Source organism: Myodes glareolus, chromosome 10 (genome assembly GCF_982192425.1).
Source record: "Myodes glareolus chromosome 10, mMyoGla1.1, whole genome shotgun sequence".
Lineage (NCBI taxonomy): Eukaryota > Metazoa > Chordata > Mammalia > Rodentia > Cricetidae > Myodes > Myodes glareolus.
In genome coordinates this window covers 35,646,834-35,667,633 of record NC_142035.1, presented here as the reverse complement: position 1 = coordinate 35,667,633, position 20,800 = coordinate 35,646,834, and the positions used below count along the sequence as shown (strand labels likewise).

At 40.5% G+C, this 20,800-nt stretch overlaps 1 protein-coding gene across 6 annotated transcripts in view; it reads right to left on the bottom strand.

Moving 5' to 3' along the window:
• The window catches only part of Kif16b (kinesin family member 16B), a 270,207-nt gene extending 265,881 nt beyond the window's left edge, over window positions 1-4,326 (bottom strand). The window contains exon 1 of one of the 6 annotated variants that reach the window (XM_048455467.3): window positions 4,171-4,326. In XM_048455467.3, coding sequence (XP_048311424.3) covers window positions 4,171-4,217 — 47 coding nt within the window. In that variant the 5' untranslated portion in view covers window positions 4,218-4,326. Of the gene's footprint in view, window positions 1-1,509; window positions 1,657-4,170 lie in introns of those variants that run through there. The other 5 variants (XM_048455465.3, XM_048455466.3, XM_048455472.3 and 2 more) reach the window with 5 other exon arrangements.
• Window positions 4,327-20,800: the final 16,474 nt, after the last annotated feature.

Here is a 20,800-nt window from a genome sequence, read left to right as displayed (position 1 = left end):
TTTGTTACTTCTCCAAATAAAAAGGAAAAAAAATAGAACCTATAAGATTACAGAAAAGATTAAATCAATGGAACAATAAAAGAAGTCCCAAAGAAAAAGGTAGATAGTATATAAAATGTTAAACTTCTGCCTATAAAACTTATGAGCAACATTTTGCATCTGTTAATGGCTTACTCATTTGTAAAAGTAAGGCCCTATGTTGGGCAAGTCAGTTATGTGCTACTTAAAAGTCTCAATAATTGTACTTCTGACATTCAGATGCTAAAACCTTACCAAGCCCCAATGACACAGTTTTAAGTCAGGAAGGCAAAACCCTCTTAAATGGGTTTATCATACTCATAAAACAGGCCCAAGGAATTTGCCCCTTGCCCCATGTGAGTACAAAACAAAGGCGCCTTCCTCAGACAACCTATCAGTCAGTACCCTGAGCTTGGACTTGCCGGCACCCGGGACTATAAGGTACAAATGTCTGTTGTTTTCAAGGTGCCCAGTTGTATGATATTTTTATAGCACCCTTAATGGACTGAGGCATGATCTCTCAATCTGTAAAAATAGTATGACAGTATGTCTCTATTCTAAAAGGTGTGTAAGAATTTGCTAGCACATAGCATACTCTCATAAAGATGTCTCACTTGAGCTACACGGTGAATTCAAGGCCAGACTAGGCAACCTCATCAAAATAAAAAGGAGGAGTCCATATACTCGAATATGAAGTATAAAGATGACCAGGGCTGAGCCGGGCTTTAATCCCAGCACTCATGAGGTAGAGGCAGGTGGGATCTTTGAATGTTTAAGGCCAGCCTGGTCTACCAGAGCTAGTTCCAGGACAGCTAGCGCTGTTACACAGAGAAACCCTGTCTCACAAAAAATAAATAAAAAAAAAAAAGAAAAGAAAATGAAAAAAGAAAAAAAAAAGATGGTCAGGGCTCTAGCTCATCTAGTTCAGTAGTAATGCATAAAGCCTGCAATGCAACACAGAGCCCTGGGGTCAATTCCTAATATACAACTAAAGAGGAGGAGGAGGAGGGAGAGGAGAAGAAGGACAAACAGGAAATAAATAAGTCAGCTACTGAATTAGAATCTCTGCTTCTGGAATGACTAGTCCTGCCACATAATCCAGTAGGCAGTAAAAACAACATGGCTGGGATGGAATGTTCACACAGAGAAGACAGAGAGCTACAAAGACTCAGGACTCAGATAAACTCAGATTGGCCCCCCTTCTTCAGACGGCTCCAAGAGAGCACTCACTTCATTCTAGGACTCTTTCCGCCTTTGGTGCCATAGCCTGAAACTTTTTTACTTAAAATATTAACTTAAATTAAACAACCACTAAATAAATAAATAACAACTTCCTTCAGTGGTCTTCAACAATCACCCAAAACTCTTCCCAGCCAGAGCCAATGGCCCTAAGTAGTTTTTAAAAGTCAGACAAGCAAGTTTTTAATTATTACAATTAGGCATAAATATGAAAATTCAAATAGTAAAAGAGGACAAAGAAAAACATTTCACCTTTGCATCCATCTTCCTTCACAGAGGCACCACTGCTGGGTTCCTGTACATTGCTCCCCACAGTTCGAGCTGACTCTGCAGTTTTTCACCCATATATACATACACTCTGTTCGTGTGTGTGTGTGTGTGTGCGCGCGTGTGTGTGTCTTTCTCTGCTCAGTCTTCTCTCTTGGCGTTAGTTCATTTACGATGAGTCCACACTTTCTACAAGCCGCAAAGGATTCCACCACATGACTTTGGTTACAATTTTAACAAATCTCCTGGGTTTCTATATTCTGGTTGTTACAACAAGAAAAATTTATAAGCAACACCATGATTATAAACACATCTTTGTAAATAAAAACTCCGATCCATATATTAAATATGTAAAACGAATGAAGCTACCAGGGCAGTGGTAAAACCAGTTACTTCCAATCACCACCATACCCTGCAGGACTTATAAAGTAGGTCAAATACTTTAGGCTGCTATTAGGCTCCCTCTTCCTACTTCACTGCCACTTTCTGGATCACTATATCCTGAAACTGTACTTAGGAAAGTTACTGGCATCCTCCCCTCTTGGACCAAGAACCTCCCTCATTTTAGCAACATTTGATACCAACAGCTGCTACAGCCTTCAGGGGACTCTTGCTCCTGTCAGAACAATGTACTGTGCTGCTTCATTTCCACGGCAGCCAGCCCTTCTTCTCCCTGGAATCCTAAAGATAGGCATAGCCAATCTCTGACTCCCGTTCTCCTCTGTAGATTGCCACGTGATAATTCCGGAAGCATGGCGACTTAACCAGGATTCCAACTGTCTGCGGATGGCCTCAAGCAAGGAACATGATGTCCTTGTCCCCACACTTCAAAGAACAAGTTAAATAGCCATGCAGCACTCACTGCCGGACACCCGAGTTGGTAACTTACTCACTGGACTTCAGGCAAGTCTGACCGGCTGAGAATTCTCTCCTCAAGTCTTTCCGGCTCTTTGAACAGCACGCTTCAGCTAATGACTCTCATGGCCTCCCCCTTTCTTCTCCTTTCCATGCAACAAGCTGCCAGATTCTACCAAGTCTACCGGGAAAATGTCTTGGTATATCTACCCTACCTTTGGGTCAGACCATTGCCTCCTTACCTTCTGTCCCAATCCTGATGCCACCAGCATGATTTGCTGGGCACCAACATCACATTTGTCTGCCTTCTCAGGCATATGACTTCTGTAATTGTTTCCTGCCTCACGGGCCTGGACTCAAGGCCTACACTGATAAGACACTCACAGTACCCCTCCCAGACGGTCCAAGTCGCTCAATTTTAACAATATATCCTCATCCCTCCCTCACTAGACAATGGGCTCCTAGAAGACACTTACCAACACCTCATCTCGGGCTACTCCAGAGCCCAGCATGATGCAATCCATTTGTCCATGTAATAAGAGTTTTCTAAAGTTACCTGATACCATTTTCTAGCACATGTTCATATTATTCCAAAAAGGAACTCTTTATAATGTAAATCTTTACTAAAAAAATATTTTAAAGTCATCTAAAACACTTTGGGGTCTATTTAGCTTGTATGACTGGGTGTGTAAAGAAACAGATACCCTCCTGGGACTCACTCTCATACACTCATATACACATTAAATGCCCTAAAAAGTTGTAGAAGTAACTTGAAAATCCCACAAGCAAAACTTCCAGAAGCATTTAATGGTATTTAATGGCTATCTATCAAGATAGTTTTTCTACTTGCCAATAGGAAAACAGATTTAAGAGAGACCAGTAAAATCTCTTGATTTTATGATCTTCGGGTGTCCTAATCGGCTGTCTGAACCAGCAAACACTGAGCTCCGAAGCTGATAATATGACTCAGAGAGAAAGGCCATATGGTAAGTCAAATGTCCAAGAACTGAAACAGCAATAAACACAAATGCTTTTGTGTGACCTCTGCCCGTCAGCTTGGAGGGCATCCACTTAGATGTCCGTCGTTCTGTGAAGCTAAATTCTTTGAAAAGTTAACTTTCTCAATATATCTTTCTAAACTGATGAAGAAGTCACTGAAAAGAGTTTTCAGAAAGTCAAAAGAGGAGGGTCACGCTGCAAAAGCACTACTTTGTACGAAAATATTAGAGGGTACACTCTAAATGTATTCTCCACGTGTGCCCCCTTAGTAAAATGCCACGTGACTCTCCTTCAAGGAGTCAAAACTTTGTTGAAGTTTCCACATGCCCCCATGTAAACTTTAAGAACTGCTAAGTTACTGATTGGGTCCACGTTCAGGGACTGGAAAACCTCTCCGGATTAAAAAGTAGCGTGATTAACAGAGACGTCTGAGTTGGCACAAACGAGGGTATGCCTGACAGCTCGGGAGCCCCTCACAGGTCCATGACCTCCCAAATAGTTCACTTCACAAACGTGGTCCCTTGGTGTTTTTTTAAAGGGCCAACAAGCTAGCCTCACGTTACTGGGATGGGTACTGTACATGGAATCTCCCCAGTCTCGCAAACACTTTCCCTCAGAGTCCCCTTTCAACACACGAGACCTTTCCTCATCCGGGCCGCCACGGACACTGGCTGGACCAGGAGGCTTAGGGGTTTGTCCCTTTTGAGTCCAGATTGGCCTGTGAGCGGAGCTGGAGACCGGCTGCCCGGGGTTGGGGTGTGGCGAGGTTGGGGGGCGGGCGGCCCCACTCACCTGCGATTCATGGGCCGGACTCTCACGGCCACCTTGACCGATGCCATGGCTCATCACGGCCCGACCCGCGGGGGCTCCCACCAGGCCTGCACCCCGCGGCCGCCGGCCGCTCCAGCAACTGTGCCCGAGCCCCCGCCCACTTCCCTCTCACCCGCCCCTCGGCAGGGGCCGACCTGGAGTTGCTAGGCGGCCACACCTGCCAGGCCACTGAGCATGCCCAGAGCGGCTCCGGCCCGCGTGATCCGCGCACCGGGGTTTGGCTGCTGCCCACGGTGCGGAGGGGCGGAGCCCGGAAGCCTGGGCACCGCCTCCTGGGTGGCCTCGCCTTGGAGTCGTTGGCAACCAGTTGTGCTTACCAACTGGCAGAGCCGAATCCTGTCAGGCCCTGAGAAACAAGGAAAAGGAAGATCACTGTATTTAGGATCTTCTCAAGGAATCCTAGGAATTCATTACCAAAAACGAACTTTGCAACCATTAACATGGATCTGGCTTTATTCAGCCCGTGCTAATCAACTCATCTGTCTTGCTGAGAAGCAAACAGTCATACAATCCCTCCTAGAGACTTCTCTGATTCTTCATAAAGGTCTAAGCATGTGTTCTGAACCCCACAATTTAGAATACCAAGGAAACAAAGGATGGAGGATGTTTCGGGCAGATAGAAACGTCGTTATATTGGCTGGAATCATGTATGCCTAAGGAGGAGTTTTTGCATTTTTATGAGTTTGGCTATTTAACTTTAGTCATAGGGGGACCAAACGTGAGGACATGCGCGCTCTTTCTTAAGAGTTAAAGCCTTTAGCATTAATGACCTCTTAACCAGACTCTCTTCCTATAAAGTCATTCATTTAGCCCTGCCATCTTAGAGCCCTCACCTCCACCTGTGCTCACAAAAACTCAGACATCAACTGTCTTCTTCCTGCCCCATTCAGGGCAGCTCAGGACGTGCAGATCAGCTCTTCTCTGGGACCCTGACCTTCTACCTCTGGACTTGCTGATAAAAGACTGTACCGCAAGCTGGCTTACAAAACCTAGCCCTCAAGGTCTCTAACCCGGTCACCAGAGAACATTTTGCCCTCAGGACCTTCATATCCCCGCTGTTATTTCACACTCCCGGGCACAGGACTCAGGTTCAAAAGGACTCTTCTAGAGAGCTTAGTCGTGATGCTCTCACACTCCCTGCAGGGAGCCAAAGGGGGCTCCCAGTTGTTAGCTCCAGCTACAAGACTAGCTTTGAGTCTTCCAGTCTTGCGTTAGCGGGCGCGCAACTTCGAGGTGGCTGACCCGTCTGCAGATCTGGAACCCCGAGAAATTAGAAATGGATTGAGACGATATGTCTGCCAACATATTGTCCACTAGCTCCAGGGACCGTCATTTCATCGGCTTTCCTAGAATCCTACAAGCTAAGTTAGAATCAGAGTATCCCCCTTTGTTCGGGGCCCCTACAAAGCCGAGGGGCTACTACTAGGATAGCTCAGCGATGGGTGCAGAGTCAACCAATGAAGAGCGGGAAAGCTCAGAGTGCTGGAATTGATGAGCGTGCGCAGTAGCAGAAGTTGCCGGCTAGCCTAGGCGCCACGGTTAGCCAGGCGGCTCTCCGCTTTGGCAGTCACGGGCAGGGGCGGAGCCCGCTTTCTATGGGAGCTGTATAGGGACAAACTGTGGGACGTGCTCTCCGGCGGGCGAGACTTCAACACCCGGAAAGCCAGTTACAATGTCACTGCTGATAACAACCAAGAACAGGTAGAAGACATCTGAACTCAACGACCGCAAAATCCACCCTACTCTTAAGGACGACAGTGTTAAGCTGTAGTTTACTTGTTACGCTGATTTCCTGTACCTGATTTTTGTTTGCGTTTGGGGTTATGCAAGCCGGTCTCTCCAGTATTTCCAACAACCTGCATGTTTATAATCCTCCTCTGCTTTCAGCACATTGCTATTGGACACAAAACCGACAAGGTGCAGCGGCCCACGGAACTCAATCAGCAAGTCTGCAGATCTTAAATTAGAAGCAGCGAGGTTTTTCATCACAGATCTGACTGAACAGGCACTTGACTCCCTTGATTAATTTACTCTTTGCACTTCGAAGAAAGAGGGAGAAGAGAGGGAGGGAGGAAAAAAAGGAGAGAGGGAGGGAAGGAGAGAAATAAAGAAAATTACAGAGTGAAAAGAGGGTTATAAGATAAGGGGCTTGCTCTTCTCAACTATAGTGAATGCTCGGGTACCTCTTTTGTTTCCCTCTTCAGAAATATTAGACAGACATCCAGGATTTTACCTACACAGAAGCTTCCTCTGAAAGTCAAGTATTGAGGCTCTCCAAACGCTGAGCAAAGCATCAGTGTGTATAAGGACACCTGCCAGGAAGGCAGCTACTCAGAAGAAACACTGAATAATCTTAAAGTCCCTGAACTTGTATGAGGGGAAAAAAAAAAAACCAAAAACCCACTTCTATATAGTTGGCCGTAGAGGAAGGCACAGCTATAGTAGCAGCTGGGAGTTGGATGATATTAGAAATCACTGATGTTTTGTTCTAGATCAAAACTGTTCCACCTCTCTCCAATTGTTCTTTTATTTTGACCTTGGAATTATGACAATTGTGAAACTGATACTACAACTCATTATTTAACAAAAGTATATATATGACTTCACCTCCTCACGTTTATTTTCTATATTTTGGTTCTTGTATTTCAGAAAAACTGATTTTCTTTAGAATCTTATATCGCTTCTTTTATGTACTTGAAAATGTTACTCTGTGGCTGGAGAGATGACTCATCAGTTAAGACAACTTGCTGCTTTCAAAGGAAGCAGCTGCCAGCACCTACATCTGGCAGCTCACAACCACTCCAGTTGCTCCACTCCAGGTGATCCAATATCCTGTTCATATGAACAGGGGTTGTGTGTGCACATGCGTGCACAAACACACACACACACACACACACACACACACACAATTCAAAAGTAAATCTTGTTTTAGAGAAAGAGAGAGAGAGAGAGAAACACTGTCACCAATAAGGCTCATGAATTTGTATAGGCATGTTTGTATGATTTTATTTGGTTTCTCGTCTTTATTTATTGTTGAACTTCTTCCTGATTATTAAGCAACCTTATCATTCCTGAGTAAGTGTCCGTGATTCAAAGTCCTTAAGTCTTTGTATCTTCAGTACAGACTGAGAAAGCCTGAAATACCATGTTGACTCCTCTTCAAAACATTTGCGTCGGCTGGAAAAACCATTATCAGAAGGAAAATATTATAAACACATTAGTTACACCTTAATGATAAAGGTTTCTATCTTACCTGGTCCTACATCCATTCATTCCCAAAGAAGCACACAAAGACTTTATTAATTATAAACATTGTTGGCCTATTAGCTTACACTTCTTATTAGCTGTTATATCTTACATTAATCCATAATTCTTATCTGTATTAGCCATGTGACTTGGTACCTTTATCAGTGAGGCATTCTCATCTTGCTTCCTCTGTGTCTGGGTGACAACTGCAGACTGAGCCTTTCCTCTTCCCAGAATTCTCCTATTCTGGTCACCCAGCATGTATTTCCTGCCTAGCTACTGGCCAATTAGCATTTTATTAAACCAATACAAGTGACAAATCTTTACAAGGTACAAGACCATTGTCACACAGCACTTCCCTTTTTTTCAAAACAAAAATCTCCTTTGTTTAGCTTTCTCCCTAATCATTAGCCATAACAACTTGTAACCAACACTCTTAAACAAAGACAAACATCCATAATCCATATTTGGGAATGGGGATGTAGTGTTCTAGGCTACTTCCTACTGGTTGGGGATGCTGATAATCTTATGGGGGACCTAAAGAAAATTTAGGATTATAATCAAGTCCTGTCTGGAATATTCTGTGAGGCTTGATCATCTCAACCAGCAGTTTTGAGGCTGTTCTGGAAGTAGAACACAGAGGAAAGTCCAACAGAGGTCCTCTGAAATATTGGAACATCTGGGCCACCTGCTACTATCAGAGATTTTTCAGGGGGACTTCCTTGATCAAACCTGATTTTTCTTAGCCCAGAAAGAATCCACACCCTCACATTTTCTGTAGAAACAAAAGCAAAACCTCTTCTCCAAAGTAACATATCTTTTGACTTAAATTTTGAAATCAAAGAATTTTCGAAACATATATGTTGTATTAATCCAGCAACATTGTAATCAAATGTCTTTTAGCAGCTCTTCCTCCTTACTTAGCCAGCAAACGATTCAAAGACAACACAATAACATGCAGTATCCAGATTCTCTGTGTATTTTCCATCTTGATGTGGTTTTAAAACTCTATTTCTTTTATTTTTATTTTTAACTTTTGGCTTTTTGAGACAGGGTTTCTGTATATCTTTGGCTGTTCTGGAACTCACTCCAGAACCAGGCTGTCCTTCAACTCCAGAGATCACACCTGTTGCTGCCTCCCAAGTGCTGGCATTAAAGGTGTGTGTCACCACACCCAACTGCTTGCTAGCTTGCTTTCTCTCTCTCTCTCTCTCTCTCTCTCTCTCTCTCTCTTTCTTTCTTTCTTCCTTTCTTTCTTTTTTAGTACTTTATCCTTTTTCTTTTCTCTTCAAAGTCTACATATATTTTAAACACTGTAAACCATTAAGAGTTCTTTTTTGGTCTGAATCTATATTTACTGTATAGCTCTCTTTTTCTGATCACATGAGTCTTTAATTTGCTAAGCAATGTGGCTAAGATCAAAGTCATAGCTTTGACAGCTGGATCTACCCCATTCCTTAGCTTTCTGAGAGTCTAGCTTCATGATGGAGGTACTTGCAGGAGCCATGTTCATTGCCACAACTCTATAGAGTTTCAAGGTCCCTGCCACCACCAAGAAGTATACTGCCAGATATGCATGAACACCATTTAAATGTTTGGTAGCAGGGCTTCATAAAAGAGTTGCAAGGATTTTACAGCTAAAACTGAGTCAGGAAACTTCTCTGAAATGAGATGCACTTGCCTCTACCAAACACAGACCACCCGAGAAAATGCAGCTACCAAGAAGCTATGCTTAACTGTTCTTTTTGTGTCTAGATTTCCTTCCAACTGGGTGGTGGTGGTGGTGCATGCCTTTAATCCCAGCACGCAGAAGGCAGAGACAGACAGATCTCTATGAGATTGAGGACAGCCTGGTCTAAAGAGTGAGTTCCAGGACAGGCTCCAAAGCTACAGAGAAAAGTCCTGTTTCAAAAAAAAGCAAAATAAATAATTCTTTCCCAAACTCTCTCAGGTTTTATGTGGGTATAGTTGTCCACATTGGTGCCATTTGTTGATAGAAGTTTCTGTATCAACTGTTCAGTACCACAACCGCTCAGTCCCAAAGAAACACACAAAGGCTGACATTAACTATAAACTGGTTGGTCTATTAACTCAGGCTTCTTATTAACTCTTACATCTTACTTTAACACATAATTCTTGTCTGTGTTAGCCACGTGACTTGGTACCTTTATCAATGAGGCATTCTCATCTTGATTCCTAAGTGTCTGGGTGACAACTGCAGACTGAACCTTTCCTCTTCCCAGAATTTTCCTGTTCTGATAGCCCCACCTCTACTTTCTACCTGGCTACTGGCCAATCAGCATTTTATTAAACCAATACAAGTGACAAATCTTTACAGAGCACAAAACCATTGTCCCACAGCAACACTGTATTCTTTCCTAGTTTCTAGAGAATAAAATTGTTTTTCTCTTTCTAAATAGGAATTTTTAGAAACTTTTATAAACAGATTGAGACATTTACGTTGGAATGTAAGATGTAACTGAAGTCATAAACACATTGACACATTTACGTTGGAATGTAAGATGTAACTGAAGTCTTATAAACACATCTATTTTCTTTTTTCTATATATATTTTTAATTTTTTTAAATTGATTTTATTGAGTTAAATATTTTTCCTCTCCTCCCTTTCACATCCCCTTCCACCCTCTATCTTGGTCCCCATGCTCCCAATTTACTTAGGAGATCTTGTCTTTTTCTACTTTCCATGTAGATTAGATCCATGTATGTATCTATTAGGGTCTTCACTGTTGTCTAGGTTCTCTGGGATTGTAAATTGCAGGCTGGTTTTATTTGCTTTATATCTAAAAGCCACTTATGATTGAGTACATATGATATTTGTCTTTCTGGGACTGGGTTACCTCACTGAATATGATGTTTTCTAGTTCCACTCATTTGTCCACAAATTTCATGATGTCATTATTTTTTTATGCTATGTAGTACTCCATTGTGTAAATGTACCACATTTTCCTTATCCATTCTTTGGTTGAAGGCCAATTAGGTTTTTTCCAGGTTCTGGCTATGACAAACAATGCTGTTATGAACATAGTTGAGCACATGTCCTTGTGGTACAAATGAGCATCCTTTGGATATATATGTAAAAGTGGTATCACTGGGTCTTGAGGTAGGTTATTTCCTAATTTTCTGAGAAATTGCCATGCTGATATCCAAAGGAGCTGTACCAGTTTGCACTCGCACCAGCAGTGGAGGAGTGTTCCCTTTGCCCCACAACCTCTCCATCATAAGTTGTCATCAGTGTTTTTAATTTTGACCATTCCTACAGGTGTAAGATGGAATCTCAGAGTTTTTTTTTATTTCCATTTCTCTGATGGCTAAGGATGTTGAGCATTTTCTTAAGTGTCTTTCAGCCATTTTTAGATTCCTCTGTTGAGAGTTCTCTATTTATGTGTGTACCTCATTTTTTATTGGATTATTTGTTCTTTGGATGACCAATTTGTTGAGTTCTGTGTATATTTTGGAGATCAGCCCTCTGTCCAATGTGGGGTTGGTAAAGATCTTTTCCCATTCTGGAAGCTGCATTTTTGTCTTGTTGACCATGTCCTTTGCTTTACAGAAGCTTCTCAGTTTCAGGAGGTCCCATTTATTAATAGTTTCTCTCAGTGTCTGTGCTACTGGGATTCTACTTAGGAAGTGGTCTCCAGTGCCAATGTATTCAAGTGTATTTCTCAATATCTCTTCTATGAGAATCAGTGTGGTTGGCTTTATGCTGAGGTCTTTGATCCATTTGGACTTGAATTTTGTGCTTGGCAATAGATATAGATCATTCTTCTACATGTTAATATCCAGTTATGCCAGCAACATTTGTTGAATATGCTTACTTTTTTCCATTTTATTTTTTTTACTTCTTTGTCAAAAATAAGTTGTTCATAAGTGTGTGGATTGATATCTGGATCTTCAATTCAGTTCCATTGGTCCTCTTGTCTATTTTTAATGCCAATACCAGGCTGTTTTCAGTACTGTAGCTCTGTAGTAGAGTTTGAAGTCAGGGATTGTGGTGCCTCCAGAAGTTCTTTTATTAAATAGGATGTTTTGGCTATTCTAGGTTTTTTGCTTTTCCATATGAAGTTGGGTTTTGTTCTTTCAAGATCTATAAAAAATTCCTGCGATTTTGATTGGCATTGCATTGAATCTGTATATTGTTTTTGGTAAGATTGCCATTTTTACTATGTTAATTCTATATACCCAAGAACATGGGAGATTATTTCATTTTCTGGTGTCTTCTTCCATTTCTTTCTTCAAAGATTTAAAGTTCTTGTCATACAGGTATTCCACTTGGTTGGCTAGAGTTACTGTGAGATATTTTATGCTATTAAACACATCTATTTTCTAAGGGCAAGGTAACTAATGACTTCAAGTATTATCCACACAGTATGCTTAATATCTCCTTTTATGGGGGTCTGACAACAAGAGCTGCAGTTGAACTTAAGAGTTGCATAGTTGTTCTAGTTATATTTTTATGCCAACTTGACACAAGCTAAAAGTTAAAAAAAAAATACCTCCATCACATTAGCTTGTAGGCAAGTCTGTGGGGGCATTTTCTTGATTAATGACTAATGTGGGAAGACCTCTAACTGCTTGGTTGGTGGTCCTGGATTGTATAAGAAAACAGTATGAGGGCCAGGCATGCAGGCCCATGTCTTTAATCCCAGCAGGAAGGTCTCTATGAATTCAAGGCCAACCTGGTTCACACAGTGAGTTCCAGGCCAGAAAAGGCTACATTGTGAGACCCTGCCACAAACAGTCTGAGAAGACTGTCAGGAATGAGCCAGTGAGTAGCATTTCTCCATGCCCTCTGCTTCACTTCCCACATCTAGGTTTCTGCCTTCTCTTCTCCTAATGATGGACTGTGACCTGAGAGTTTAAGATGAACACATCCTTTCCTCCTTGTTTTCCTTTCGGCCATAGCGTTTATCACAGCAACAGAAACCAAACTAAGATGGCTACAAACCAATGAGCGAAAACACTCTCCTGGTTTTCAAAACCTGTTCAATAATATCAGAAACACATGATGGGCACCAAATGTAAATTCAGCATCATTTCTACTTTCTAAGTTATGAAATTTAAAGGTGTGGTTAGATATCCCAGACATACTACATGTTAAAAGGAAAGGCAATTTGAAATGTGTACCTTGGAGTCTGAAAGAAAACCTAGGCAACAAGGTAACTATAATGATAATCACCAAAAAAAAAAAGTCTTGCTTAGTAATTTCAGTAAAGCTATAAGCGGGTCGCCCTGAATACCAGTTTTCTTTTATAGAAAAGTGAATGAAGAAATCACAGCAGATTCAATTTAATAGAAGCGATCACCCTAAATTACAGTCATTTTATATACTAAGATGAAAAAGATTGTTTTCAATTGCATGTAACTATACCTATGGTCACAAATAGTTCAGAATTGATAGACTTCATAGAGTTGGTGGTAGCATCTCACCTCCTTAAGAGTAAGAAAACACCCTCCCCGCGCAAAGGGCAAGGGAAGGGTCTCATGGATGCAGGCTTTCTGAAGACAGGCCTTGCAGGCGAGACTGAATTTGAACTGCCAAAATGGGTAAGAAAGGAATTTTTGAGACAAAAGAAATACCTTAGAAAAATGTTCTGAGCTGAGTTCTGAGAGGTTCTTCCTTCTCAATCAGTGAGAAAACCTATTACTGATCGAATGAAATAGAATGTGAAGGTTTAAAATATAATCACACAGAGGATGCAAGTCATGGTAAACCATTGCTAAGCTAAGCATGTCAAAGGCCCAAATTCTATTTCTAGAGCCAATGATAAAAACAGTTATAATTTTCTTCTGGCCTGGCAGGCATGCCTTGCAGTGTCCTGCTATGCATCTTCATTGGAGGTGGAATCTGCTAGTGCAAGTCTTCAGAGCTGGTTGTGAAACTTCCTTTGGCTCACAGAATGCAGTAGAGTTCAATTGCTATGATCTGCAAACCTTGGCCTCATGAGGACTTGCATGCTTCAAAACTCACATGACCCCAGCTCCTTTTATGTGGTCAAGTCCAGGTCAGCCTGCTGAATGATCACATGACTCAGTTAAACCCAGTTTAACTCACAAACTCCAGTAACCAGTCAAGCACTAGACTTGTAAAGGCTACCCAAGACCAGCTCATCCCAGCCAAATCAGCAACAGATCATGTGTAACTGAAAGAGGATGAGAATGACTGACCCCATCCAGACCAATAGAACTACCTCACTGACCTGTAGCCATTGCTGAAGCCACAGGGGTTTAATGTATGTGTGTTACTGGTCACAAAAGGAGCAATTCAGTAAGCAGTAATCTTGTAGAAATATGAGTAATGGGAAATCAGGGGCCCTGCTCAGATATCTTTAGAAATAAAGCTGAGATCTCACTCTTCTCATGGTCATTTGTTCATTTGTTCTTGAAGACACTGAGGCAAGGTGACCTTGGAAGCCTCTTTCCTCACCCAGCTTCAGAACTTCAATCAATGAAACAGATTTGTGGAAGCATGGGTACTTTCTGAGCATGGGTTGAACACTGCCATCTCCAAACCCGACACCCTGAGAGTCCTTTTCCTGGTCCACTCACTACATCACTCAGCAGTGATTCCCTCCTCTTCAGACTCTGCTGCACAGTTGACTTTGCTCATTTGTGACTTGCTAGGACCAAAACACAATTTCTTTTTTGAGGCAGGACATAGCCCAGGCTGACCTGTATCTCCCAATCCTCTTGCCTCAGCCTTCCCAGCTTTAGCGATTTATTTTAAAATTTGTCTTTCTGCATCTCTCTTCCAAAAATATTGCAAAGCTTTTAAAGATAAATAATGGGTCTTATAAGGCTCTATACTCCCAGCTGTAAACAGAGACTGCTTGTTCATTTCCCCGCTGCCCAGAACCGAATAATCACAAAGAAACTATATTAATTGCAACATTGTTTGGCCTATTAGCTCAGGCTTCTTATTAACTAACTCTTACATTTTAAATTTAACCCATTTCCATCAATCTGTGTATCGCTATGAGGCTGTAGCCTACTGTTAGGTTCCTAAGGTTCTGGCGTGTCCTTCTCCTTCCACAGCTACATGGCATCTCTTCAACACTGCCTACTCTCACTCTCTGTTCTGATTCCCTGCCTGGCTTTACTCTGCTAAGCCATTGGCAAAAACAGCTTTATTCATTAACCAATAAAAACATCACACATACAGAAGGACATCCCACATCATCTCCCCTTTTTGTCTAAATAAAAAGGAAAGTTTTAACTTTAACATAGTAAAATTGCATATAATAAAACAGGCATCAAGCAAGAATTACAGTTATAATGTCCCTTTGTGAGTCAAAATTTTTATATATGATTTATCTTTTATCATAACTAAAAAAAACTATAACTATCTATCTTCAACTCCACCAAAGACCCCAGAAGGATATAATGTTACCTAGGTAAACAGGAAGCACATTGTAAGCAACTTCCAAAATTCTAGAATTCATATATTGCTTCCTGTACAATCACCCAAAGTTCTTTTGTAATGTTGGGGCATCTATCTTCAGCCTATAGGCCTGTAATATTTGTCAAACTTTTCCAGGAAGCAGGAAATCTGAACACTTGTTAAGCCTATATTGGCAATTGATCAGTCACTTTCTTCCATGTCCTGCAAAATGTCTGGAAGTCTCATTCATGAAGCAGAAACCCAGATGGACTATCTCTTCTTCTTCTTCTTCTTCTTCTTCTTCTTCTTCTTCTTCTTCTTCTTCTTCTTCTTCTTCTTCTTCTTCTCTCTTCTTCTTCTTCTTCTTCTTCTTCTTCCTTCCTTTCTTTCTTTCTTTCTTTCTTTCTTTCTTTCTTTCTTTCTTTCTTTTGGTTTTTTGAGACAGGGTTTTTCTGTGGCTTTGGAGCCTGTTCTAGAACTAGCTCTTGTAGACCAGGCTAGCCTTGAACTCACAGAGATCCACCTGCCTTTCCCTCCCAAGTGCTGGGATTAAAGGGGTGAGCCATTACTGCTTGGCTGTATATCATCTCCTTTAGGCAAATTCAGCAATCACTTTTCTCTGAGTCCTGCATGTCCAGCTCATACAGCAGACCAACAAGAAGTTCAGACAATTGCAGTTTCTTGTCCAAATGGCTAGTCTTGTCACATTGAAGGCAAATTCCATAACAAGTTTCTTTGATGCCCATCAACCTTTCTGAAGTAATGGTGCTGCCAGAAGCAGACATGTCTCACTATCAAGAAAAGCCTAAGTTTTTAAAACATTTTACATGCCATATTCTGTATTTCTTTGAAAGATTTAGAAAACATCTATCCATCTGAAATATATCTCTATATATCTACAAAGCCTAACTAACATGACTATAATTTTATGAGATGACTATCTATTAATCTGTATTTATTAACTATACATTACATTTTTAAATAAGCTGCATAAACATAATACCTTAAACAAGAGTAGAAATATATATGTATATATACATAGTGTAACAAAATTGACCTTAAATTTGTATCAATAGACCAAAGCCCATACCAGTGCAAAGTATTTATTTTTATATCATATCCCCCCTTCTTTTTAGAAAGTGATTGACTGTGACCATTTAACCATATATAACCAACCACCATTAAAATAAAATAAGCATTAATAAAGAGTCATTTTGGGAATGTGGGTGTTGTTCTTTCCAAACTGCTTCCTGCAGTTTGTTGGGTGAAGTATTTTTAGGGGTTCACAAAGACCTTTCAAAGGTCTATCAAACCACATTAGCCTGGAAGGAATCCACAGGTTCGCATCTTCTGTGGAAACAATAGCAAAACCTCTTTTCCAAAGCAACATATCCTTGAACCCAAATTTGGAAGTCAAGATACCTTTATGTTGGTTTAACTTAGAAGTCCCTAGAATTAAATGTCTTTCTGTAGTCAAAAATTTCAAACAGAACACAGTAATATACAAAATCCAGACTTTCTGTGTATATTCATCTTTATGTGGCATATTTTTCTTTACTGCTTTAATCTATGACTGTCTGTAGTCTTTTATATTACTGCTCTTTCTATTTTTTAAACCATTTACTTCTTTTTATAACTGTCTATACTCTTTTTCCTCTCTCTCACAAGCCTACATACATTTATCTAACACTGTGACCCATTCAGAGGTCTTTTTTTTTTATCTGAATCTGTCTGTATTGTGTATCTGAAATCATTTTCTGACCAGGAGTTATTTTTCTTTAAATACCAAGTGGATATGGCTAGGATCAACACCGCAGCCCTGTCTGTTTGCTCCACCTAGTCCATCATGGCAGAGGCGTGTTCACTGTCTCTGTGAGTCATGCTCACCACCCCAGGTCTAGGAATAATGCTGGTCTATGTCACCATTAAGCAATTAGTAGCAAGCTGCTCACAAACCCTATTTAAGTGCAGGACCTCCCCGCAAAGAGCCAGAAGTTCATGCTACCAGCGTGAACCATGAAGATGGCTCTTAAAGAAGCCATTCAGTTTTTGCTGCTAACACTGAGCCAGGAAGCCTTTTCTTAAAGAAAAACGCACCTCTGATTGTCATCAGCAAACAGAGCCCACCCAAGAAAATGCTGCTCCCAAGAAGCCTTTTCTTTTGTGTATAGAATTCCTTCCCAAACTCTCTCAGATTGTATGTGGATGTAGTTGACCCACATTGGCACCATTCATAAACAGAGACTGTTTGTTCATTTCCCAGCTGCCCAGAACCAAATAATCACACAAACTATATTAATTGCATTATTCTTTGGCCTATTATTTCAGGCTTCTTATTCACTAACTCTTATATCTTAAATTAATCCATTTCTATCAATCTATGTATCTCCATGAGGCTGTGACCTACTGGTAAGGTTTCTAAGGTTGTGGCTTGTCCTTCTTCCACAGTTACATGGTATCTCTTTGATTCTGCCTACTCTCTTTCTCTATCTCTGTTCTGATTTCCCGCCTGACTTTACTCTGCTAAGCCATTGGTCAAAACAATTTTATTCGTTAAGCAATAAAAGCATCACATAGACAGAAGGACATTCCACATCACCCAGCAATGTCAGCTTGTAAGAAGTTCACATGACAATTAGCAAAACTGATAAACTCATTACACCATTCTCTTTCTGCAGATGACTGATGTATATATTTGTGAATTTCTACAGGATGATTTTCGGACCTATTTTGTCCCTTTTTGTTCTTTTAAGTGGCGCATAACATTGAGGTTATGCCATTTGTTACTGTCAAGCTTAATTAAGTCCATTATAATTCATTAACCCCTGTGCTTGTTTTTTAATTAACATTGATTAACACGAACAAGTACAAAATAGGCCATCAGCACTTTTCAGAAGTGCTGATTCTGATTATATTGGTAATTCAATACAGTGTTGAAGATGGCTGGATAGTAATTTGTACTCTCTTTACTCAAGGAGATGAATGCTACAGCGTAAAACTAAGTCTAGAACAGAGCACTCCACTCATCCATTCCACCTGATTAAGCCTTTACCTACTAACTCTAGCTATGGTGGCTTAAACCTTGTGTAAGATTGTGGAAGGTACAGGGTCAAGTACCTTGCCTAATTGCATTCCTGGGACAGATAAGGGAGGTGTTTCAAAGTCAACAGATGGATGGTAGATGATCTAGGCATAGCAAACCAGCCCCTCGGGCATATGATAGATGACTAAAGGCCAAGATCTGACATTGTAGTTCTGGGACCAAGTCCAGAGTTTGATTACAACAGGTAAAATGGTGAGAATGCTCGACAATGAAGACCCCAGAGAAAATGACTCCAAAAAACCTTGAAGTGAAGGAACAACCTAGAAATAAATTATCTTTGCCTGTCCAATAATACTTTGCCAAAAAAAAAAGTCCTATGTTCTAGATAGTGTTTAGGTACACTTTCCTCCATATTAGGGGTCATGTATATCCTGGAATTCATGTCAAGGAAAGGTCATCATGTGTATATGTAAGGTCACACAGCCAGGAAAGGATGCACACACATTCAGACTTCTGTACATTTCCAGGAAGAAATGTGGAATGATTAGAATCTGCAGTGGTTTTTGTGCTTCTTTGCTTTGTTTTGTGTAAAATAAGTTCAGTGAGATTCTGCTTTCCAGGGAAGGATTCATGGAACTGATACCATCCAAATCAATTGACCCTGAGCCAACGACTAGGTAATGAGGTCATGGAATCCTTGTGGCTCATGTTCCTGCACCAGAAAAATATGCTGAAGAAGTCATTCAAATACTGAAAAAGAGTGTCCCTATATTACGGAGGTGCTTCCAAGTCGTTACTGAGGATCATTAATATGCCTTAGCTAGCAAGCCTTGTGCACACCTGTGTGACTCATGGAGTAGAAATCTGCCAGGTGAAAAATATGTGAGAAGTTGCTAAGGGCCATAGAGCTTTAAAGTATTGAAGCTGGGTTTGAGTCAGATGTCTATGTCCTGAAGACACAGATATTCTTCAGTGCCTTTTCTGAAGAGACGGGTTGGAGAAATTTCTAGAAACAGAAAAGTAGCTGTCAGAAGAAGAAAATAAATAAAGAGAGAAGAAAAATAGCAGACAAATGCAAGCTGATATGAAGGGTCAGAGTTACCTGACACTGTGACATTAGTCACAGTCCCATTTGGTATGTGGAGAATTCTTCCCTGCCATTACCAAATACTGCACTTGGGGTATTTCATGAATCCAGCAATGTATTGAAGTCACGTGATCCTCTTTCCCAATGTCTCATTCATTCACCCTCCCCCAGCTATATGTAGAAACCTTACAACAAGATTTCTCTTCTTACTTTTAAAGAAGATATAAAATATATTCAGTGGATACAAAAAGTTCAAGCACAAAAATTGTTTCATGAGTTTGTTTCATTTGTTTGCTATAGCAGAATATCTGAGACTAGGCGATAATATTACAAAAAAACGAAGGGTTATTTTGCCTCAGAGAAGGGGAAGTTCAAAAGCATAAAGTCTCCATTGTCTTAGTTTCTGAGGGAGCCCGTAGCTGCTTCAGCTGATGAGAAAAAACAGAAAGACAAACATGAACATTCCAAAGACAGAGAAAACACTCTCTGTCCTGAAAGAGAGCATCATGAATCTGTAACCCTGTTATCCAAATGGTCCCCACTGGACTTCATTCCCAAGGCTTCATGAAATTAAGCACCAGCATAAATTTCTGGGATGACAAACCCTACCCAAACCATAGTAATGACCAGATAGTCACCCCCCAGATGAGATTTCAAGCACTGTACATCAACAGTGATATAATAATAATAAATAATAACAATAGCAAATAATTCCCTGGGGGTACAGGCTTTTTATCTTTAAGCTATGTGTAGAGTAACTATTTTAAGACAGTAATAGGCATACATTTTAGTATATATTTTTACAAACTTTGACAAATGCAGATGGTGGCATGGCTCCCAGCGATCAAGTTATATAAAGACACTGACACCCGCCAAAATTCCCCTAGGCCCTTTGTAGAGCCTTCCCTCTAGTCCAGCCCCCGAGCAATTACCAATCTGTTTTCTGTGTTTCTATTGTTCATTTTTTTCTAGAATAGCATGTAAATTGAATCATAGCATGCATGCCTTTTGGAGTTTGGCTTTGCATAATGCATTTGAAATGCATTCGTATTGTTGGATGTACCCATGGCTCCTTCTGTTACTGAATTTAATTATATCACATTCTGTTTAGTGGCTCACCAGTCAGAGGACATTTGGTTTATTTCCAATTTTGAGTGATTATGAATAAAGCCATTATAAATGGTCACACACTGGGTTTTGTATGAGCCTAAAGTATTCATTTCTTTGTCATAAAAACCTAGAAAGCAGCATTTCTTAATCTATACCAAATGTATGTTTAACTGTTTCTTGATTTTAAAGCAAAATCCTTTCCTAGAGTAGAATGTGTCATTTTGTATACCTATCAACAGTGTATGCACACTTATTTACATCTGTGTGTGATGTGTTTTCCATCTAAAATTCTTATACATTGTTGATAGGTATACAAAATGGTATACTCTACTTTAGAGAAGGGGTTGCTACATTCACAGCCTATACTCTGTCCAGAGTCTTGCTAGTTAGTTTTACTGGCCTCAAATTCGTGATCTTTTTGCCTATACCTCCCCAGTTTTGAGATTATGGATGTGCACTGCAACACACAGCTTGGTTGTGTTATATTCTCACCAGTATTTGACATGCAAATATTTTTAGAGGCATTTTACTAGGGTTGTGAGCGGATTTTTGAAACTGACAGCATACTTATAAAATGCATTACTGTCTTTAAAGAAGACTTGAAATCAATCTTAAATTTATTTATATGATAACAACCTTGGCCCAACTAATTAGCAGCTCATGTTAATAGTCCTATCTGGAGCTACTTGGACCCTAATTAAAAATA